General features: G+C 43.7%; 1 protein-coding gene across 2 annotated transcripts in view; it reads right to left on the bottom strand.

The window, feature by feature from the left end:
- The window catches only part of LIMCH1 (LIM and calponin homology domains 1), a 205,242-nt gene that overhangs the window by 9,241 nt on the left and 171,354 nt on the right, over positions 1-24,647 (bottom strand). For both annotated transcript variants that reach the window (XM_075261451.1, XM_075261452.1), the window contains 7 exons: positions 21,883-22,110; positions 21,702-21,792; positions 19,044-19,174; positions 17,821-17,920; positions 6,768-6,796; positions 3,553-3,660; positions 101-193 (listed from right to left, as the gene is read on the bottom strand). In XM_075261451.1, the coding sequence (XP_075117552.1) occupies positions 101-193; positions 3,553-3,660; positions 6,768-6,796; positions 17,821-17,920; positions 19,044-19,174; positions 21,702-21,792; positions 21,883-22,110 (780 nt within the window). The remainder of the gene's footprint in view (positions 1-100; positions 194-3,552; positions 3,661-6,767; positions 6,797-17,820; positions 17,921-19,043; positions 19,175-21,701; positions 21,793-21,882; positions 22,111-24,647) is intronic.

The raw sequence follows: 24,647 nt of genomic DNA, 5'->3' as shown, positions 1-24,647 counted from the left end.
TACTTGCGATGTATCACTTACAGTCTTGGCTGTGATGTCTCCTCCTTGTGATACTTAAACATTGAATAAATTAATCATGTCATTAATAATTAATGGATACCTCCTCGTAGTATTTCCGCTCCTCCTCTTCAACCTCCTTCTGAGCTTTCTCCCACTCCTCCTTTAATTTCTCTTGTTCTTTTTGGTACCTTTCCTGTAGGAAATTGAGACAAATATATGGTACGAAGATGACAGAGACTGGCGGCTAGATAGCTGTATCTACTGTATAAGATAACGTTGATACAGCTAAGGCTAGGTTCACACCTGCGCTTGATTTCCGTCCGGGGATTCAGTTTCACATTCCGCTTTAAAAATGGGGAGAGAAAAATTCCTGCAATCAGCACTTTTCTCTCTGCATTTTCAGGCAGAAACCTGGCGAACCCCAATATAGTCCATGTGTTTCCGAAGGTAAGCGGATTAGGTTTACCTTCGGGGTGTCCACAAGCAGACCCCCAGAATGGAAACCCAAAAGCAGGTGTGACCCTAGCGTAAGTGTATCAAGTCACTTCTTCTCTAAAACTGGTACGAAACAAGAATCTAGATAATTCCTATCAAGCCGTCCACTTATATTAACGGCCATATTCTTTCCACTAAAACAAGAACAAAGAACATTGCACCCACCATTTCTCCTTGGACCAAAATGACCCGACTATAAAAAAAGGTTATGGGTTTAATCCCTCGGGGGCCTTACTGCTGAGATTCCCAGCAAGCATGAGACTGGGGGTCCGAGGCCCTGTGTGAAGGAAGGAGTAGTGTGTATATATGACCATCCGTGAATGCGTTGCCATTCATTGGAACGCTGTACTCCACTGTCTCCATATGCCCCATACAGGTGAATGGAGCCATGGCCACATATAAGCACTACCAATCCTGTTAATTAAGGATCCTATTCTTGTATGCATGTAGCGAGCTGCAACCAAAAAGCGTTGCGGAAAAATCCGCAGCGGAAACGCATCATGGTTTTTCCCAAAGTGCTTTTCACAGAAAGTCCACAGATGGAATTAGCCAGAATCTCATCCACTTTGTAGGTACTGTAATAAGCCACGGTTTTCACCATATCTGTCATGGCAAAATTGTAGCGTTTGCGTAACTTGGGACCTTGGCCTAAATGTGAACCCACATAATAATGGGAAAACCAAGTGATCTGAGTGACTGAGCAAGGCCTGATCATTGGCGCTAGGATTTCATCTGTGTAAAGAGGATCCTGAGAATTTTATGATCGCTGGGATCATAATTTGGCACAAACAGCATGAATCAATGAACTAAAAATGTCAAGTGTTTAGCCTGGTGGAGGTCGAGGGTATGTTCACACAGGTCGATTCCACCTCAACAGGTGGAGTATCGAATATTACATGGTGAAGGGGATGTTGAGGAGGATACAAATATTGATATTGATCAGTGTGAAGCCAACACCATTACATAAAGAACGGAGCTGTGCTTGTGCTCCATTATCTGTGATAGTTCCAGCACTGGCTGCTATGAACAGCTGATCATGGGGGTGCTAGGTGTCAACCATGTCATCTGATACGATAGGTCACCAATATCTGTAACTTGCAAAAACCCTTGATAGTGGGTGTGCTGATCATTTTATAAACCTTCATACATCAAGAGTTTTGATCGTTGGCGGTCTAGGTGCCGATATCCCCACCAAACACTAAAACAATGGGGCAGAAGTGCTCACCTGAGAACTATACCCCTTTGAGTCAGATCGGCTCTGCTCAGTCCCCCAAGCAGAATCGAGCTAGGCTTTATGAGTCTGAATACCACCGAATCACCTCCTTGAGGATATTGGAAGAATATGCAAATCTGTCTTCCATGATGTAATTAGGAAGTCAGCTGCTGCCTCAGTGTTGCAAACCAATAGAGGGCACTCACTGGAATGTGCAAGCCTGTCTTCCCTGATGTAATTAGGAAGACAGAATTTCAGTGAAATAACCCAATAAAGGTTTGCTCCCTTTAGCATCATGCTCGACCTTCCAAGAGGCCTTTGTTTTGCAATGATGCTGGGCTTGCACATTCCAGTGAGCGCCCTCTATTGGTTTACAACACTGAGGCAGTAGCTGACTTCCTAATTACATCATGGAAGACAGATTTGCATATTCTTCCCATGGTCCCTTGCAAAGTGGAGTGCTAAAGGCTTAATATGTCTCCACACACCTATATGGTGGTGTCTCCCCAAGGAGTGACGATATCCCCTTACTCCTTGAGGATAGTCAAACATAGAAAGATGGAAATGGAGGGGCTAATACACAGATTAACACATATGACCATTTGTTTTAGGGATAGGAATGATCTCAACACCTGCAGCCCCACAGATCAAAACTTTTGACCTATCACTATGATATGTCAAAAATGTTATAAAGCAAAAGTGTAACTGCAGTTTCTCATTGTTTTTTTCTACCATGTAGAAAGGGACTTTCTGAATATTTTTGTAATATACTATAATAACAATGTACTTTCTTTTAGCATAAAACAATAACTAAGGAGGAGTTCACACTACCGTTGTTAGTATCTGTTGCCAGCATTTAACAAAATGTTATTAATGGACAGTAACACATGTCATAAATCTGTTTAAAAAAATTCCATTGATTTCAATGGGATTGGATCGGTTGACCGTAACGCTAGGATCACACTGGTGGTCGATCCTCTAAGTCCCAGATTCCACTTAAAATCAGTGGAGACAGAAGGACTGCCGGAAACCAGGCAGAAATAAGGCTGACTCCATTATGGTCTAAGGGGTCTCTCTGTGCAACCGCTTTTTAAGTGGATACAGTTTCCGTCTTTTAGGTTCCCAATTTTTTGGCTTATTTTTTTGTCACTTTTTTTTTTTAAACAATTTTATGGACCCTATCAGAACGGACATCCAACAGTAGTGTGCAAACCCACCATAAAAGTTGTTAGGAAGGTCTATCTTGTATTTAACCTGTATTGACAGGATCTACATCTATAGCAAATGCCAAAAAGTAGGTGTCACTTCAAAATCGCTGTATCTCTGGTTATACGCCACCTGCGACAGTCTTTCTGGTGTTATTTGAAAGCGGTCCCAAGTCCCAGTTTTCATATGCCAAATATAAAAATCACATTTCCGACTTATTTTTAGGAAGTGATTTCCCAGTAGCTACAGCCACAATATTGGTAGTATATGAAAGCTAAGGTGCAACCTTCAAAAAAATCTAGATCTGACATTTTGCACCAGTTTTATAGGATTTTCAGGCATTCACCTTAATCATCTGACGATATTGGAAAATACTGCCCACATTCCTATTTTTTCACAATATAAATTAATTTATATTAATTAATTAATAATAATAATAATAATAATTAATATAATTAAGTGTTAAAGGGGTATCCCAACCCAAAGGATTTGTCACTTATATGGTGACTAAAGTTAAAAAGTTATCAGACCCCACCAATCTAACATTTATCATCGAAAAAAGTGGATAGGCAATAAATGCTTTAGGTTGGACTACCCCTTTAAAGTACCAATTCTCAACAAAACTCCACCTCTAATACCTGAAGTAATCTTTCTTGCTCCTGCTGCCACCGCTCTTGTCGTCTCCGCTCTTCTTCTGGGTCCCAAGCACAAAATCGACTTGGGGAATTAAGCAAGGGCTGAAACACCTAGCAAAGAACATAAATCATCTATAGTCATAGTCTCGGCTGTCTGTAACACGAAGCAGGGCGGTATCACGTGCACAACTATATTATTGTATTTGGAAAATTTACATCTATAGATTTTTTATTTTATTTTGAGCCTCTTCACAATACAATATAACTATCCTCATTGTCTACTCATTGTAACTTACAGGGTAGACCTATAAACAATCATGGAAATCCATGCAAACACAGGGAGAACATACAAACTCCTTGCAGATGTTTTTTTACCCTTGGAAGGATTTGAACACCAGGACTCCAGCGCTGCAAGGCTACAGTGCTAACCACTGAGCCACCGTGTGGCCCCATTACAGTCGTTTTGAGCTGCCTACACACTTTCATGGACAGCGGTATGGCGTGGACGACATGTTAGATTTATTATCATTTATGCCAGTAAAGGATGGCCAGTCTACATAAATCTCCCCAATGTTTCTACCATATCCCTCCACATGCTATGTAGACATTGTGGAAATATTATTAAGGTCTTCACTTGCGCACCTTCTGCGTCTTCGCCTGCTATGTTGGCATTTATATACTTGGGTTGTGTTGTCAATAACACCCAGCCAGTCTGTATTTCACTTTCTAGTGCACTGTACAATACTGAATCTGACTTCTGACCAGTTGACCGGGGTAAGAGGGTTAGTGTTCAGGCCCACCATGCCTAGTAATAGCCTTTATTAGCACTCCTTGTCTCCAGTTCCTCTATCACACCCATTGGTGAGGGTCTTTTAGCAAAGTCCTCAATGTATTTGTAGAGGGTAAGACACACATTGCCTAAACTTAGGTTAGAGATCCGTTCTGGTCATCCCCAAGTTCTATGTTATGTTTAATATGGCGTTTACAGCTGGCTGATTAATTAGAATCCTAATAAGTCTACTTGCTGCAGCGGTAGCAGTCACCCCCCAGACTCTGGCCACATATACCTTTCCACTTAAAGTCTGGCAGCTCACAATATGACAAAGCTATCCATGGTAGTTTGTAGGGCTTGTGATACGGTTTTCAAATTTTCCTTTATTTTCAGACCGTAGCTCTGTTCCCAAGATATTCGTGGTTTTAAAAAACTCCCCAAAGGAGTGTAATCTGCAGACTATTGCCCTAATTCCTTTCGAGGTCTGACCCCACAGGATGAAGGACAGCTATCTCCTCTTTTGGCTTTCTCAAACTCTTCAATGTGATACTCAACCAAGAAGCCCCGCACTACTTGCTTCAGACCAAGGCTTTATAGTAGAAGGTACTGTGTATGTGCCTAGTATTTCAGTAATTTGGAAGCTACAATGGCAGCCATATCTAATGTCACAAGAATAAAAAAATGTAAAAAAAACCCAGGATATATTTTTAACCAAATATTAAAGGGAACATTAATTCTTTGACAAATAGAGATGAGAGAGTATTATTCGATCGAGTAGGTATTCGATTGAATACTACGGTATTCGAAATACTCTTACTCGATCAAGTACCACTCGCTATTCAAATGTAAAAGTTCGATGCAGAACCAGCATTGATTGGCCGAATGCTATACAGTCGGCCAATCAATGCTGGTTCTTCTCCTACCTTTAGAAGTCTTCTCCGTGCAGCTTCCCCGCAGCATCTTCCGGCTCTGAATTCATTCTGCCAGGCATCGGGCCTGGGCAGAGCCAACTGCGCATGTCCGCTTGTAGTGTGGGCATGCGCAGTCGGCTCTGCCCAGGCCCGATACCTGGTAGAGTGAATTCAGAGCCGGAAGATGCCGCGGGGACGCTGCAAGGAGAAGACTGCTCGGAGGATCCAGCCCGACCCTCATTTGTGGACTTGGTAAGTATAATTTGATCGAACGTTGCCTACCCCTGAAACGAGCATTTTCCCCCCATAGACTATAATAGGGTTTGATATTCGATTCGAGTAGTCGAATATTGAGGGGCTACTCGAAACGAATATCGAACCTCGAACATTTTACTGTTCGCTCATCTCTAATGATAACCATAAACTACTAGAACTGCTACATAAGGCTAGAGAGACTTCTCTGAATGCAAAATACTCTCCAAGGGTCTACCGGGTGTTTCTTCAGCAGGCAAGCGTCAATCTCAAGTTCTCCCATCTATACATGATTGAAATCTATGTCCGCAGGGAATAGTGGATGATGCAGAAGGCTTCACAGAAGACAACCATAATTGGATGGGAGCTCAACGGTCACTTGTCTTTTGAAGAAAAGCCCAGCAGACACTTGGAGAGTACTTTGCATACAATAGGTCATTTTTGGGGGTTGTTATACACAGGTATTGCATGAACTGGAACGTCTATTTAGACTTATAGAGGTTAAGGGTCATCAAAACTGATGACAGGTCATCCAATTATTTACAGATGAAGTAGAGTTAACTAGAGATGAACGAGTACTGTTCGGATCAGCCGATCCGAACAGCACGCTCCATAGAAATGAATGGATGCACCTGGTACTTCTGCTTTGACGTCGGCCGGCCGCTTAACACCCCGCGTGCCGGATACGTCCATTCATTTCTATGCGAGCGTGCTGTTCGGATCGGCTGATCCCAACAGTACTCGCTCATCTCTAGAGTTAACCCTTAGCTTCTGCAATTGATTAAACTGCTAATCTCTGATAAGATAACGCACTGCAGCAATTTAACCAACTGCAGAAGTTCATACTAACTCTGCTACATCTGTACGTCTACAGGTGTCTTATTAGAAGAAATGCTATATAAATCAGAACTACGAGCAAACAAACAATGACACAAACCCCCAAATTTCCTTAGATTCTGCTCACGGAAACAACATATAGGACAGAAAACCAGGTCTATAATGGCTACTCCACTATAAGAGGCACTACAGCATAAACAACATATTGGAGGTTAGAATCCACTTAGACTGAAGTAAGCTGATTAAAACAAGCGCTGAAGTAGAAGGAGCAATTGCTGACAGATCAGTCAAACACAACCTAAGAAAGCCGATAAGTACTTGTGTGTGACGTTACTGTTTATTGTCTTAGCTTGGCAGGCTGTGAAATATTTTGCCGCTTCTTCAGTCAGGCAAAATTAAAGTGTGAGCACTCTGACAACACAAACACGCCAAGTAAAATTACTTACTGCTGGGTTCCCACTGACTTCCGGCTCTCCTGTCAAACAGAAGCGAACAAAACAACTTTATTCTTTTAACTCTAATGCAAGAGTCAAGTTAGCACAGGTTATTAGCATAGTATATACAGTATTCAGACCTGGCGGTGACTATGTACCAGGGACTGAAGCCTAGGCCTTGCTACATCACCCATGTGTTCAGACGAGAAAGTGGAATATTATATTAGTCTGTACATTAGTCTGTGCATTTGGTGAACCCATAACCCTCGGGATACACAATTCAATGCATGCAGCAGTGGGAACAGATAGGTCAATACCAACACAGATCCAAAATCTAATAATCAAGTTGGGGTCATTGTAAGTCACGTGAAAGTTAGCAAGAGCATGACTGTGGATGAGCTGAAACCACCAACCCATATTTGAGGCCATCTCGTGACTTTACCAACATCCAATGACCCAGAAGAGATAATGCTGGCAAGATGGCAAGATGTTATGACCTTCCCCCACCTTTCTTGAAGGATTAACGGAATAGTAATAGCCAGAAGCATAACTGGTTACAATGTGACATTGGTAGATAGATATATGTACCCTGTTCAATATAAGACCAGAGCGCCATACATTGCTCCCAAACAAAAAAACACCTATTGACTTGGGGGCAAATACCTAAAATTTTGAAGCAAGGAGTGATGAAGACTAAACAGATTCGGGGCCACACGGTGGCTCAGTGGTTAGCACTGCAGCCTTGCAGCGCTGGAGTCCTGGTGTTCAAATCCCGCCAAGGGCAAAAAAACATCTGCAAGGAGTTTGAATGTTCTCCCAGTGTTTGCATGGATTTTCATCCCATATTCCAAAAAAGACATACTGATAGGGAAAAAAATGTACATTCTGAGCTCTATGTGGGGCTCACAATCTATATTTTAAAAAAAAAAAAAAAAGAAAGACTAAACAAAATTCTCAGTAGTTCAGCAGATATAATGGGGTTATTTCTGCAGAATTTGGATCTACTAAGAAAAATTAGGGTTGACAAGCTATGGGAAGATTAAGTACCAGAGGGAATGGACAGAGTTAGTCCAGGATCAGGCAGGAAATTTTATTTTATTTTTTCAAATGTAGATTGTGAGCCCCATATAGGGATCACAATGTACATTTTTTTTACCTTTTCATTTAAGTATGTCTTTGTAGAATGGGAGGAAATCCACACAAACATGGGGAGAACATACAAACTCCTTGCAGATGTTGTTCCTGGCGGGATTCAAACCCAGGACTCCAGTGCTGCAAGGCTGCAGTGCTAACCACTGAGCCACCATCTTGCCCCCATTAGGCATGAAAAATTTGAGTAGTGTGCAGTGCCTTTTAGGCCAGCTCATGTACATGGAGTGATCTACCAGATCATAGGCCCCACTATCTGGTGGCTCCTCTGTTCTCTTTTTCCTGGTCCAGAGCCAAAACACAGCAGGGAGCAAGGGGTCTCTCCGTTGGCCCCTTGTAACCACTGACTGGCTACCCAGAATCTATGCTTGAACAGAACAGACCCGAATGGGCAAGTACAAGGTACGAGTTTCCACATAGAATGGACTGTGGTGGGCACAATTAGATGGTTTTATTTGCGTTTTTTTGCTTTTAGAAGCACAAATTGCAAATGCGGCAGGGTACTCCGCTCATATCTGAATATGAATATTCTGGGCTACGAAGAGTAAAAGCACATTAAGCCCCCGGAATAGGTCAAGTTGACCACCACTGGGTTAGGTATTAGAACACGAGAATGTTCAAAGTCTTCTCTAGATATAGAAACTGAATTTACTTGGTATTATTTTACTGTCTAAAGCTGAACATAACCAGTAAATTGTTGGTAACAAGCCTTCTTGACCAAATGTAATCCTTCAAGCCCTCTGGTCTATGTTGCCTTCTTCTATACAGGATATGGAAACTTCCATAGATATTAAACTGTTCATGGGAATGGCCAGCAAATATCTAAAGTCTACCCAACTGGTGGACAACTCAAGTGATGTGTGGTGGAATGTTCTAAGGTTTCTCTTCATACCATCCAATCTTAGTGAAAAGAATAAAAAGGAAATAAACCTTATCCAGTCAGATTACACGTAAGGATTAATTATGTCAAATTTTTAGTAAATTCCTATCAAATCAATACTGACTATCAGTGATCAAGATGAATCTAACATCATACTACATGACACAGGTTCTTTGCCATAACCAATTCAAATAGATTTCCAAATTTTTTCAAACCCAGTGAATGTTGTGAAGGCTACACATACACATCCCAATAAAGCAACACCTAGGTGAGCAGTGTGCCCCCCGGGACAACGTGCAGGACACCTCGAAGTCTTCACCTGTACTTCAGTTACCGACTGAGAAAAAAACTGGGAACGTCGCCAAACATTCTGGATCTTAACCTTTAGGCAGATATTTTGGGGAGATTCTGAGGTGTAATGGTTGGGGAAATGTATTAAAAATAGAATATAATAGTAACTCTACAAAATGTGACTTAAAGCTTAACTAAATTTTTGAGCAACTTTTGATTTTCTGGCAGTATATGTTTCATAAATATATTTTGTAATATACTTTATTAACAAATTTTGGTTCCTTTCTGTGAAATCCTGCATTTTTATTCACTCTTCCCCTTGTTTCTATATTGGGAGTGTTTCTGCCTCTCACTGAATGTTACGTGTATGGAGTACAGGGTTGTGTAAGATGTAGAGAATGAGGGTTCTGTTCTTTCATATGACTATAACATGCTATCCACATTTTTTCCAGAGATATGACTGGTTGAAAACAAAGTTGGGATTAGGATATTTATATAGCAGTATAATATATCCTACTAATGTTATAAATGTGAAAGTTTGTAGGTTTGGAAGTTTGTTTCTCAATCACGCTGAAACGGCTCCAGGGAATTGGCTCAAATTTGGCACATACATACCTTAGAACCTGGAATGACAGATAGGCTACGTAGTCTGGCTACTAGCCCCGAAATCGCCGTCCGGCAAGGATACCGGGGCCGAGAAGATGTCATCCGCTCTACTTTCAGCCGCTTTCTGATAGGGTTGCGGGATTGCGTGGGAAGCGCTACAAACGGAGGGCATGCTGGAGACCAGGGCGCCTACTCAAAGCTCCGGAGCGTCCACACCAGCACTTGCCAGACACAGTCTCTGCCGGCCGTGACATCCTGCTCTCATCCCTGATGGCCGGCTTGCTTCTGCCGTCAAGCTACGTGCGCACCTCACATGGCTAGAGTGAGAGAAGAATTGAGGGGGGGTTGAGGTCCCAGGTTCAGCGGGGGTACAGATTGGGGGGGGGGGGGGGAGAAGAAGGATGTCCGTCGTCCCGCAGTGATGGGGGGGAAGGCAGAATCAGGGGCCACGGGTAGATAGAAAACGGGGGGCCAGGGGGGAGCGGCAGTAAAGGGAGGCAGTGGGACACAAGGTGGGGGGCCGAGGGACCATGGGCGCAATGGTGTCCAAGGGGCCCACTGCACCTGCAAGGGGAGGGGCCACACTGCAGGTGGGTCACGCTGCAACTGGGTCGCGCAGAGGGTGAGGGGGCCGCGGACAAAGTCGCCGGTAATGCAAGTATGATATAAATATCCCAGTCCCAAATGTGTTTTCAACCAGTGATAACCCAGTAAATAATTTAGGTAGCACTGTAACCTTAGTACCATATTAAAGAAAAGAATCTAAAGAAAGAAGAGAATCAAACGCAAGTTTGTACATTTTATAATATCCGAGATATAACTGTTTGAAGCGACTCTCTTCTATATGTTACACAGCCCCGTACTCCATACACAGTAACATTCAGTGAGAGGCAGAAGCCGCTCTCAATACAGAAGCTAGGGGAAGAATGAAGAAAAAAAACAGGATTTCACAGAAAGGATCCAAAATATGTTACAAAAATTATTTTTTGCAGCAGGCATGATGACATAATGATGTGTATAGAGTAACAAAGGCCACTAAGAAAAAGCGCTCATAAAAATAAAACAAATTTTTTTTTTCTAATCACTTCCCAAATAAAATATCGTCCATTTTTGGAGATATCCAATGTTCAAAAATATGAACACATGTATACAAGGATTTGCCATCTGAACAGTAATTTTAATAGACACTAAAGCAATTACCGTATATACAGTCCTATGAAAAAGTTTGGGCACCCCTATTAATCTTAATCATTTTTAGTTCTAAATATTTTGGTGTTTGCAACAGCCATTTCAGTTTGATATATCTAATAACTGATGGACACAGTAATATTTCAGGATTGAAATGAGGTTTATTGTACTAACAGAAAATGCGCAATATGCATTAAACCAAAATTTGACCGGTGCAAAAGTATGGGCACCTCAACAGAAAAGTGACATTAATATTTAGTACATCCTCCTTTTGCAAAGATAACAGCCTCTAGTCGCTTCCTGTAGCTTTTAATCAGTTCCTGGATCCTGGATGAAGGTATTTTGGACCATTTCTTTCTACAAAACAATTCAAGTTCAGTTAAGTTTGATGGTCGCCAAACATGGACAGCCCGCTCTCAAATGATCTGAAAACAAAGATTGTTCAACATAGTTGTTCAGGGGAAGGATACAAAACGTTGTCTCAGAGATTTAACCTGACAGTTTCCACTGTGAGGAACATAGTAAGGACATGGAAGACCACAGGGACAGTTCTTGTTAAGCCCAGAAGTGGCAGGCCAAGAAAAATATCAGAAAGGCAGAGAAGAAGAATGGGGAGAACAGCCAAGGACAATCCACAGACCACCTCCAAAGAGCTGCAGCATCATCTTGCTGCAGATGGTGTCACTGTGCATCGGTCAACTATACAGCGCACTTTGCACAAGGAGAAGCTGTATGGGAGAGTGATGAGAAAGAAGCCGTTTCTGCACGTATGCCACAAATAGAGTTGCCTGAGGTATGCAAAAGCACATTTGGAGAAGCCAACTTCATTTTGGAAACAAAGATTGAGTTGTTTGGTTATAAAAAAGGCGTTATGCATGGCGTCCAAAAAGAAACAGCATTCCAAGAAAAACACTTGCTACCCACTGTAAAATTTGGTGGAGGTTCCATCATGCTTTGGGGCTGTGTGGCCAATGCCGGCACCGGGAATCTTGTTAAAGTTGAGGGTCGCATGGATTTCACTCAGTATCAGCAGATTCTTGAGAATAATGTTCAAGAATCAGTGACGATGTTGAAGTTACGCCGGGGATGGATATTTCAGCAAGACAATGATCCAAAACACCGCTCCAAATCCTCAGGCATTCATGCAGAGGAACAATTACAATGTTCTGGAATGGCCATCCCAGTCCCCAGACCTGAATATCATTGAACATCTGTGGGATGATTTGAAGCGGGCTGTCCATGCTCGGCGACCATCTAACTTAACTGAACTTGAATTGTTTGTCCAAAATACCTTTATCCAGGATCCAGGAACTGATTAAAAGCTACAGGAAGCGACTAGAGGCTGTTATCTTTGCAAATGGAGGATCTACTAAATATTAATGTCACTTTTCTGTTGAGGTGCCCATACTTTTGCACCGGTCAAATTTTGGTTTAATGCATATTGCACATTTTCTGTTAGTACAATAAACCTCATTTCAATCCTGAAATATTACTGTGTCCATCAGTTATTAGATATATCAAACTGAAATGGCTGTTATAAACACCAAAATATTTAGAACTAAAAATGATTAAGATTAATAGGGGTGCCCAAACTTTTTCATAGGACTGTATACTCGAGTCTAAGGCTTGTCTTAAACGACCGCAATTTAAGACCGCAAATGGTCCGCAATTGAGGGTTTTCAATTGCGGACCATTTGCGAACACATTATACTCAATACGGTCTCTTACACCACCGGATATTTTATCCGTGGTGTGCCGGGCCACAACCGAGGTCCACACTTTTTAGAACATGTCCGTAATGGCCGCAATTCACGGCACTGCACGGACTCGCCCATAGAACTCTATGGGCGAGTGCAGCAGTTTACGGGCATCTGCGTCACCTTATACTATAGGCAGCGGAGGCCGGCAGTGAGTAGGCCCGAGCCCCAGCCACAATCCCAGTGCTGCTATTATTATACTTGGGGGTCTTTTCAGACCCCCGAGTATAATAATCGGAGTCCCAGGGGAGGTGAGAGAAAATAAACAGTGTTACTTACCTCTCCGGGATCCGATGTTAATCCTAGCCGGCTTCAGGCCTATATGGTAAAATCCCAGATGTCACGTGGTCTGGGATATTACCATATAGGCCCAAAGCCTGTGGTAGTAGTAATAGCCTTTTACTGCTAGCACAGGCTTTGGGCCTGTACGGCAACAGGCTGCTACTACTACCATAAGGCTTTGGGCCTGTATGATAATGCCCCAGCCAGCTAGGATTAACATGAGCACTAGAGATGAGCGAACACTAAAATGTTCGAGGTTCGAAATTCGATTCGAACAGCCGCTCAATGTTCGTGTGTTCGAATGGGTTTCGAACCCCATTATAGTCTATGGGGAACATAAACTCGTTAAGGGGGAAACCCAAATTCGTGTCTGGAGGGTCACCAAGTCCACTATGACACCCCAGGAAATGATACCAACACCCTGGAATGACACTGGGACAGCAGGGGAAGCATGTCTGGGGGCATAAAAGTCACTTTATTTCATGGAAATCCCTGTCAGTTTGCGATTTTCGCAAGCTAACTTTTCCCCATAGAAATGCATTGGCCAGTGCTGATTGGCCAGAGTACGGAACTCGACCAATCAGCGCTGGCTCTGCTGGAGGAGGCGGAGTCTAAGATCGCTCCACACCAGTCTCCATTCAGGTCCGACCTTAGACTCCGCCTCCTCCGGCAGAGCCAGCGCTGATTGGCCGAAGGCTGGCCAATGCATTCCTATGCGAATGCAGAGACTTAGCAGTGCTGAGTCAGTTTTGCTCAACTACACATCTGATGCACACTCGGCACTGCTACATCAGATGTAGCAATCTGATGTAGCAGAGCCGAGGGTGCACTAGAACCCCTGTGCAAACTCAGTTCACGCTAATAGAATGCATTGGCCAGCGCTGATTGGCCAATGCATTCTATTAGCCCGATGAAGTAGAGCTGAATGTGTGTGCTAAGCACACACATTCAGCACTGCTTCATCAAGCCAATACAATGCATTAGCCAGTGCTGATTGGCCAGAGTACGGAATTCGGCCAATCAGCGCTGGCCAATGCATTCTATTAGCCCGATGAAGTAGAGCTGAATGTGTGTGCTAAGCACACACATTCAGCACTGCTTCATCAAGCCAATACAATGCATTAGCCAGTGCTGATTGGCCAGAGTACGGAATTCGGCCAATCAGCGCTGGCTCTGCTGGAGGAGGCGGAGTCTAAGGTCGGACCTGAATGGAGACTGGTGTGGAGCGATCTTAGACTCCGCCTCCTCCAGCAGAGCCAGCGCTGATTGGCCGAATTCCGTACTCTGGCCAATCAGCACTGGCTAATGCATTGTATTGGCGTGATGAAGCAGTGCTGAATGAGTGTGCTTAGCACACACATTCAGCTCTACTTCATCGGGCTAATAGAATGCATTGGCCAATCAGCGCTGGCCAATGCATTCTATTAGCGTGAACTGAGTTTGCACAGGGGTTCTAGTGCACCCTCGGCTCTGCTACATCAGATTGCTACATCTGATGTAGCAGTGCCGAGTGTGCATCAGATGTGTAGTTGAGCAAAACTGACTCAGCACTGCTAAGTCTCTGCATTCGCATAGGAATGCATTGGCCAGCCTTCGGCCAATCAGCGCTGGCTCTGCCGGAGGAGGCGGAGTCTAAGGTCGGACCTGAATGGAGACTGGTGTGGAGCGATCTTAGACTCCGCCTCCTCCAGCAGAGCCAGCGCTGATTGGTCGAGTTCCGTACTCTGGCCAATCAGCGCTGGCCAATGCATTCTATTAGCCCGATGAAGTAGAGCTGAATGTGTGTGCTTAGCACACACATTCAGCTCTACTTCATCAGGCTAATAGAATACATTGGCCAATCAGCGCTGGCCAATGCATTCTATTAGCTTGATGAAGCAGAGTGTGCACAAGGGTTCAAGCGCACCCTCGGCTCTGATGTAGCAGAGCTGAGGGTGCACAAGGGTTCAAGTGCACCCTCGGCTCTCCTACATCAGAGCCGAGGGTGCGCTTGAACCCTTGTGCAGCCTCGGCTCTGCTACATCAGAGCCGAGGGTGCGCTTGAACCCTTGTGCACACTCTGCTTCATCAAGCTAATAGAATGCATTGGCCAGCACTGATTGGCCAGAGTACGGAATTCGGCCAATCAGCGCTGGCCAATGCATCCCTATGGGAAAAAGTTTATCTCACAAAAATCACAATTACACACCCGATAGAGCCCCAAAAAGTTATTTTTAATAACATTCCCCCCTAAATAAAGGTTATCCCTAGCTATCCCTGCCTGTACAGCTATCCCTGTCTCATAGTCACAAAGTTCACATTCTCATATGACCCGGATTTGAAATCCACTATTCGTCTAAAATGGAGGTCACCTGATTTCGGCAGCCAATGACTTTTTCCAATTTTTTTCAATGCCCCCAGTGTCGTAGTTCCTGTCCCACCTCCCCTGCGCTGTTATTGGTGCAAAAAAGGCGCCAGGGAAGGTGGGAGGGGAATCGAATTTTGGCGCACTTTACCACGTGGTGTTCGATTCGATTCGAACATGGCGAACACCCTGATATCCGATCGAACATGTGTTCGATAGAACACTGTTCGCTCATCTCTAATGAGCACAAACAGAATGTCATGCATTTTCGCCCCTCGGCTTATACTCGAGTCAATAAGTTTTCCCTGTTTTTTTTTTGTAGTAAAATTAGGGGGGGTCGGCTTATATTCGGGTCGACTTATACTCGAGTATATACGGTAAGTCAGGACAGTAGAGTTAATAAATCTGACACTACTACTGTACTTCCTCACCTACCATAGGTAGAAGCTGCAGTCATCAAATCCTAGACAAACTCTATTCAATTGATTTTCCAGGATCACAAAAAATGGCTGCTTTCTTCCAAAAACAGTGCTGCATGGGCTATGTCTGGTATTTCTGCTCAACTCCATTACAGTGAATAAGACTAAGCTTCAATATGACACAACCGATGGTACTGTATTGGAAAGATTCTAATCTTGGAAATCTCTTTGTAGCAAGGAGGCAAATTTACATGAATAGATGTAGTCTGTTAGTGAGACGTCCAATGCACTTACCTATGAAGCCTGATTCTTTAAAAAAAGAAAATTATTCTGGGATCAAGCCTTAGGCTAGCCTAAGTTAACTATTGACTGAATGTTTGTGCGGTCAGTAACTATTCTCCCTGATCCCTCATACACAACATTACTCAGTTTGTCCAAGTGTGCATATGTTCTCCATAGGGAGAAGGGAGTAACTCTCTACCAGACACTTCTGGTGGTAGGTTATCTTCCCTAAGAAGAAAAGGATTGGGCATGTTGAAATTGAGCTACCAGATCTTTCTCTACCCCAGAGACGAGACGGGAGGCCCCTTTACACATTAGATAGCTGGATGGTCATGTTTGGCTGCCACCAATCTAATGTGTACGGTCATCCTTGGGGAGTAAATGCGATTGGCTGAGCAGGCATTTCTTGTCTATAAAGAGAGCACAGGAAGTACAGAGCAGCAATGGCAGCAGTAGGGATCGATGAGGTGAATACAACTTTTTAATTTTTTTTTTTTTTAATATGCCCCCAAGACGGATTCCATCAATTTTTTTTATTTTGATGGAAAACCCCTTTTATCAAACAATGGTGCTTAGTTACCGTAGTGTGGTGCAATCTACTACAGATCTCAGTTTTCAAATACTAGTCTAGTATATTGAGTCTATTAGAAGGTTATATTAGATTCCTATATATGGCAGTATACAGAGAACGTCTTTAGTGGAAGAAACTGCTTTTGGAATTTTCAAAGGTTGTTCCAGCAACAAGACTTACACCGTATCCACTGAACAAGAATGCAACAGTATCTGATAGCTGGGGGCATCACCACTGGAACCCCCTGTGATCAAGAGACTAGGGGTCCTGTGTCACCTATTTGAATGGAGTGGTACTTGCAAATTCATGGAGCCACTCTTTTCACCTCTACGGGACTGCCACACATGGCCTAGTACAGTGCGCGACATTGTTTGGCAGACCCATAGTGGTGAACATAGCAGAATGTATGATCAAAGTCTGGGCTGCGGAGTCTGTAGGCAAAAGCGCCGACTTCTTCATATAAGGCAGACAGCCACGGTTATAAAGATGCATTAAAACTCCACTAAAGCACCAAAAAAGTTAGAGATTGACTTAATAGAAGAGTAAATAAGCAACAAATTATACAATATTAATAATAGTATAATATTAAAAATAATTCATTTTAGTTTAAAGCCTGGTCCTGGCTCCAACTCCACAGCTCTGACCGAAGTTCGATACAAATGGGGTATGCAGAACCCCCATACTTGTAAATGATTGGGATTCCAGCATTGAGACCCCGGTGATCAGTCACTGAGCCTCTGTCCTGTGGATAGATGCTAAGTCTTATTCACAGGACAACTCCTTAATCTTTAGTACTAATCCTCGAGCGTTCTTCCCAGGTATAGGATTTGCCACATCATCAATAAAAAAAAATTAGCAGGCATGGACTAGGAAATTCTGTCTAGTAGAGGCAAACGCAGTAAAATAAATGTATCGGCATCTGATATAAAGTCTAGATTTTCTTGCAATTCTGTAATAGTCTTGCAACTTTCTGCATTCTAGTAGCTAGTCCCCCTCGGCAGGATTATCTAGAGGTCTATCTGAGGAGCCTGCACATTGGTCACATTACAGGAGTATCTTCAGGATACTTATTGGAGAGTCACACTGGGGCATCATTGTAAATGTGCTTTTATTTAGTGGAATAAACAATACTACATTGCATAGTAGGCAAATTCATTTATGTACAAAAAGGTATAAGAAATGGCTTAAAACACTGACAGACAATGTCTGCTACAACACTGCAACCCCGATCCTATTCCAGTCCATGTGGGTGAATGGTGTGTCATGCCATCATGAGGAGGCGCTATATGTACGCACCATGCTTCTCTTTCTGTAGTGCATCATTGCCATCTTCAGACTTTCTCTTGTCCGGACACAGGGCAGTATCATTTTGTTCCTTAACGGAGGAATGCGAAGACTAAAAAACATAAAAATAACTACAATTGATTGCAGAACTAAAGCCTTATATAAAGATTTCATACAAATAGGACTCGCATTAAGAAAAACGGTATTACATTTTGGTCCCAAAATGCGGACTAGACTAGACTAGATCGCCTGTAGTTATAATTTATCCATATCGGGCTTTGTTCACACCTGCAGTGGAGGCTCCATTAGGTGTGTTCATCACATCCATTTAAAGAAGACCTTCCATGTCCTCGGGCACATGCAGTTCTATATACTGCTAGAAAGCCAACAGTGCACTGAATTCAGCGCACTGTCGGCTTTCCCATTATGTGCTGGAGATATCGGTGCTGTTACCGATCTCTGTCCACTGTCAGAAGGGTGTTCCTGACCGTCTAGCTGAGCTGTGAGAGGCATCCTCCATGACAGTACTGTCCATAACCCTGTACTGTCAGAGGGGTAAGCTAAGCAGTGAGGAACGCCCTCCCCCCGACTGTACTCATCCACAGACTAATACTGGGGGGCATTCTTCACAGCTCAGCGTCATCGCTGGGCAGTAAGGAACGCGCCCTCTGACAGTACAGAACTATGGACGAGTACTGTCAGGAGGGGCGTTCCCGACAGCCCAGCTTGACTGTCAGGAACGCCCTTCTGACAGTGGGTAGACACCGGTAACGGCACCGATATCTCTCCCCCTGGTGCATATAACGGGAAAGCCGACAATACGCTGAATTCAGCACACTGTTGGCTCTCTAATTCTAATAGTATATAAAACTGCATGTGCCTGAGAACATGAAAGGTTCTCTTTAAAACCATGAACAAAAAAAGTCCTGTATACAGGAAAATGATGGAAACCATGACAGATAGTCATTGTGGTCCATCAGGATCCATTGGTGTCTGTCAATAGACAAAAGTGGATGTGAACTTGGCCTTAACTTAGCCTGCAAATATAAACAAGTCGCATGTACTGCTTTAACTTCACTATCATAGCAGTCCAGGGAAAAGTGAATACTTGCTGCTAAATGTCCAAGCACATCACAATTTATTACAGAAGAGATTATTTTGAGGGCAATCTTATAGCAATGAGAGGTTGTCCAGTGAAAGTCACACCTTTAACAGCGAACACAAAAAACTATTACCCAATGAATAACTAGCGACTCTTTTTGCTCTTCTTCTACATCCTTCCCATTTACAGCCGGTTCACTTGCGACGACAGATTGTGACTGTAAGGTAACTTCTTCTTTGCTTAGGATAGGAGACTTTGTGGAATCTAAAAATCATAAAAATACAACACAGATTTAACAAAAAAAATGAAAAAAAAATGCATACCTATACATGTAGAAATACTCTAAGATTATAGAATTGTGAGCTGACAAACAGACATCAGGATATAGATTTTTTATTTTAGAAAAATGTTCAGAAACATCTAGGGGTTGATTTACTAAGACTGGGATATCATACAGCAGTCTTGGAAGACCTGTTGGACAATTGGTGTCAAGAATTGTGCCATAACCTTGGCACACCTTTTGGCTGGCTGTGCACCACAATCCAAAATCTACACCAACTAGCTCGTGGAGTGAGTAGTGAAAAGCTCAAGAAGGTGCAACAGATTTGTAAAAAGTTGCAGGGTTTCTGACCATTGGATTACAAGCATACGAGTTTGGCAAGCAGGGGCGTAACTACCGCCATAGCAGCGGGGGCAGCTGCCACAGGGCCCGGGACATTAGGGGCCCGGTGACAGCCGCTACCGCAGCTATCATTATACTCAGGGGTCTTTGCAGACGTCCGAGAATAATGATCGGCGGACCGGGAGAGGTAAGGGAACGTAACAAACACAGTTACTTACCTCTCCACAGTCTTGCCAGGCCTCCTTCCTTCTTGTCTGACATCTCTGACGTCACATGAACCCGGCCCGCTTCCCGGGTCATGTGACGTCCGACGACATAGAACAAGGACAGCAGCGGAGAAGACAGCATAGGAGCCGGGGACAGGTAAGAAAGAGTAATTTTTTAAGTTTTTATTCCCCTGGGTCTCAGATTATTATACTCTGGGGTCTTTTCAGACCCCAGAGTATAATAATTGTTTATGGGTGTCCACTATGGGCTATAATACTGTGTGCAGGGTCCACTATGGGGCATAATACTGTGTGCAGGGTCCACTATGGGCTATAATACTGTGTGCAGGGTCCACTATGGGGGATAATACTGTGTGCAGGGTCCACTATGGGACATAATACTGTGTGCAGGGGCCACTATGGGCTATAATACTGTGTGCAGGGGCCACTATGGGCTATAATACTGTGTGCAGGGTCCACTATGGGACATAATACTGTGTGCAGGGGCAACTATGGGGGGATAATACTGTGTACAGGGGCCACTATGGGACATAATACTGTGTGCAGGGTCCACTATGGGCTATAATACTGTGTGCAGGGTCCACTATGGGGGATAATACTGTGTGCAGGGTCCACTATGGGACATAATACTGTGTGCAGGGTCCACTATGGGCTATAATACTGTGTGCAGGGTCCACTATGGGCTATAATACTGTGTGCAGGGTCCACTATGGGACATAATACTGTGTGCAGGGGCCACTATGGGCTATAATACTGTGTGCAGGGGCCACTAAGGGGTATAATACTGTGTGCAGGGGCCACTAAGGGGTATAATACTGTGTGCAGGGTCCACTATGGGACATAATACTGTGTGCAGGGGCAACTATGGGGGGATAATACTGTGTACAGGGGCCACTATGGGACATAATACTGTGTGCAGGGGTCACTATGGCGGATAATACTGTGTGCAGGGGCCACTATGGGGGGATAATACTGTGTGCAGGGGCCACTATGGGACATAATACTGTGTGCAGGGGTCACTATGGGACATAATACTGTACGTAGGGGCCACTATGGGGCATAATACTGTGTGCAGGGGCCACTATGGGACATAATACTGTACGTAGGGGCCACTATGGGGCATAATACTGTGTGCAGGGGCCACTATGGGACATAATACTGTGTGCAGGGGCCACTATGGGGGGATAATACTGTGTGCAGGGGCCACTATGGGGGGATAATACTGTGTGCAGGGGCCACTATGGGGGATAATACTGTGTGCAGGGGCCACTATGGGACATAATACTGTGTGCAGTGGCCACTATGGGGGATAATACTGTGTACAGGGGCCACTATGGTACATAATACTGTGTGCATGGGCCACTATGGGGGATAATACTGTGTGCAGGGGCCACTATGGGGGATAATACTGTGTGCAGGGGCCACTGAGGGACATAATAATGTGTGCAGGGGCCACTATGGGGGATAATACTGTGTGCAGGGGCCACTATGGAGGATAATACTGTGTGCAGGGGCCACTATGGGGGATAATACTGTGTGCAGGGGCCACTATGGGGGATAATACTGTGTGCAGGGGCCACTATGGAGGATAATACTGTGTGCAGGGGCCACTATGGAGGATAATACTGTGTGCAGGGGCCACTAATGGACATAATACCATGTGCAGGGGCCACTAAGGGACATAATACTGTGTGCAGGGCTTACTAAAAGACATAATAGAGTGCAGAGGAGGGGGTCGGTCGAGGTCTTCGGCGTTGGTGTCGGTTGGGGGGGGGGGCCATGTCAAAAGTTTGCCACGGGGCCCTGCCATTCCTAGTTACGCCACTGTCGGCAAGCTATACTTTGCTGGCTTGGATTATACTTGAAAGTTCTACATATTGTACATGAGCATTTCATTTGCAATCGACTATTAGTTTGGGAAGGTTACGTCAAACATGCAAACCTTTAGTCTGTTCTTTGTGGACATTTCCGACTGTCAAAGAAGAAACCATTTCCTCCACTTGGTTTGTGTGGTTTATCCCTTCAGAGAAAACCTGGAGAGAGAATAGGAACAAAATAGGTGTCTTAAATCTGAAAAAACTGCAGTAGCAAATAGTATGCCTCAGGACAATGGCGGGCCTTACTTTTACATCCTTGTCAGGACTATGCACATTCATTCTTGTCAGGTTGAGTTCAATGGAAGACACATCTGTCTTCAGTTCAGTTGCTGGTGCGTCTACTCTAGCCACACCTTCAAACCTCTGCGATCTGGTCAGCGAGGGGACAAAGGTGGAGGTTATAGGAGATCTTCTTTCTTTCTGTTCGTCTGTGCCATTAACGGCTTCTCCATTCACACTAATCTTCCCATCTACCTAAACAGGTAAAAGCAAATGTGTGTTTATTATCAAGTTTTCTTACTTGTATAGCGCTTTACAGACATTGGAGTCACTGTCCCGTATAGGGATCACAATCTAGATTCTAGATCAGTATGACTTTGGAGTGTGGGAGGAAGCCAAAGTACCCGGAGGAAACCCTTGAGAATATTGTCCTTGGCTGGATTCTGAACCAGGCCACAGTGCTAACCACTAAGGGCCAACACACATAATGCAAAAATAAAAGGCAGGTAAGCTGCGGTGCCAAAAAGGATCCAGAAAAGCTGGCGTGGAGAGTGTTAGGGCTAGTTCACACGGGGGTGGTGGGGCGGATTTTGGCACAGAGAGTGACGTGTCTCCCCGCGGGTCAAAACCTACCTGTCATGACTGTCATGGTCGCAGCTTCCCCCTCCAGAGTCGGCTCAAATGAATGGGCCGACTCCGGAGCTTGCTGCCACCAGGCGGACGCCGCAGCTCAACAAGCTGCAGAATCCGCCTGAAGAAAGGGCAGCTCCCCATAGACCACCATTGTGAGGGGGCGGATTATGATGTGGATTATGTGCCATAATCCACCCCCTCTGTCCCCGTGTGAACGGGCCCCACGGCTTCATGCACACAAAAGTGAAAAAAAGTCTATTTTTACATCCATTTTGCAGATGAACTTCAATGATCATTTTTTAACCCAACCTATTCATCCATTTTTAACATCAGTGAAATTGATACATCAACCAGAAAAATGGAAGTTAAAAACTGACCCTGTACACTTGTTTGGGTTTGTCAGGGCATAACAACAAGCAAAAATAGGACATTATTAAAAAAAAAAACGGACATGTGTATATAACTATTGACTCACAATGCTCTACAAGCGAACATGATCCAGATCCGTTCCTGGTCAGTTTTTTGAATGGACTCCACAAAAACGTAGCATACCCGACTTTTATGTCCATCCCATAACATCACATATTTATGAAACATATATACTTCATATAATCTTATAGAATGTGCTAGAAAGGATTTCACTTGCTTTGTCTTATGCTGTGCCAAGACACTGCGGAAGGTCAACATTCAGATAAAGTGCTCATTGTGGAAAGACAGAGATCATGTTCTGAACAATAATCTCTGTACATGATGTATTATTTGTATAAATTCTTAAAATAAAAACCAGCAAGAGTCTACATCCATATCAGAAGATATTAGAGTTTATCCGTAGATTAAACACAGCAAATAGAAGCCAAAAAACTTAGAGGTATTTCCATCTCAAGGATCCATACTGCTAGTTCATGTAAATTCAAGAATTTCAAGTAAATACATGACTTTAGCAATGTTGCTTTGTTTGCCTGCTACTGTATATGAAGTTATTCTTCCCATTGTATACACAACATTCCCTCGGTCTCCATCCTGTACTGTGATAACAGGTCGGAGAGATGACTTTCTGCTCTCTGTGGAGGCTGAGTTCTCTCACCGCTCTGCCAGCAATACAATTTTATAGAGGGGAAGTGAGATAACAGGCTGCTCACTGCTGTTTTGGCAGTATAGTATATGGATGATCCCTTACACTCTGTATATACTTTTTGGCTAAGTTTATGTATATTATTGATCGTCATGCATGACACCAGTTACTATGAGCAGGTGTGTAATGTTCCGGTACTGCTCGTCCCATTCCCTTTAATAGTCCTTGCAGACCGAGATGGTATGGACATTTGCATATAAGGTAAAGAGGTATATCCCCATTCCTTCCTATATATTTAATATATATTTATTTCACAAGAGCCAGCACACATGGGGGTCTATTAAATCACCATCTTGTGGATGTTTTGTGAACTGCACCTGCCTATGCTTTTCATTTTAATTTATGTCTGTGATTGCATCATCCTAGTGTGTTAATGTAAAGGAGTGTCCGGTATGATCAGGTGACCTTCAGAACCAATCAAACTCCCTTGATTGGCCTGGAGGAGGAGGGAAGTTACAGCCCTCTCTGGAGAGGGTTGGAAACCCTGTTGATTGGTGTGTGGGCAGAGATCTGCACATGTGGAGCAGAGTTGGACATGTTAGCCAAGCATCAGTGCACTTCAACCAGAGATGTCTCTTCCTCTGTGCTAAAGATTTTTCTCAGAGAGTGTTTTTCTCTGAAGTCCCAAGTCTGCAAGTACTAAAGTATACCGACCTGTTATCCACACATCTGGGAACTCCACATGTATCTCTGTAGAAGTACTAAAGTATACTGCCCTGTTATCCATACATCTGGGAACTCCACACATATCTCTATACAAGTACTAAAGTATACAGACCTGTTACCCATACATCTGGGAACTCTGCACGTATCTCTCTGCAAGTAAGTCTTTGGGACAAGTCCATATGTATGGAGCCCATAACTAGTCTGAAAGAACTTGAGGGTCTCCCGCTGTCAACACCCCTATTTCCTCTTCTTCATACATGTACCCAGTTTGTTGAGGACTAACCCCCCGGATACAGGCCATCTTTACAAGTATATCCAAGTTAAACTACCCAAGCAACTACTAGTTAAACTATCCAAAGCA

Source organism: Leptodactylus fuscus, chromosome 1 (assembly GCF_031893055.1).
Source record: "Leptodactylus fuscus isolate aLepFus1 chromosome 1, aLepFus1.hap2, whole genome shotgun sequence".
NCBI lineage: Eukaryota > Metazoa > Chordata > Amphibia > Anura > Leptodactylidae > Leptodactylus > Leptodactylus fuscus.
The sequence above is the reverse complement of the archived record's forward strand: the minus strand, read 5'-3'. Positions and strand labels throughout refer to the sequence as shown.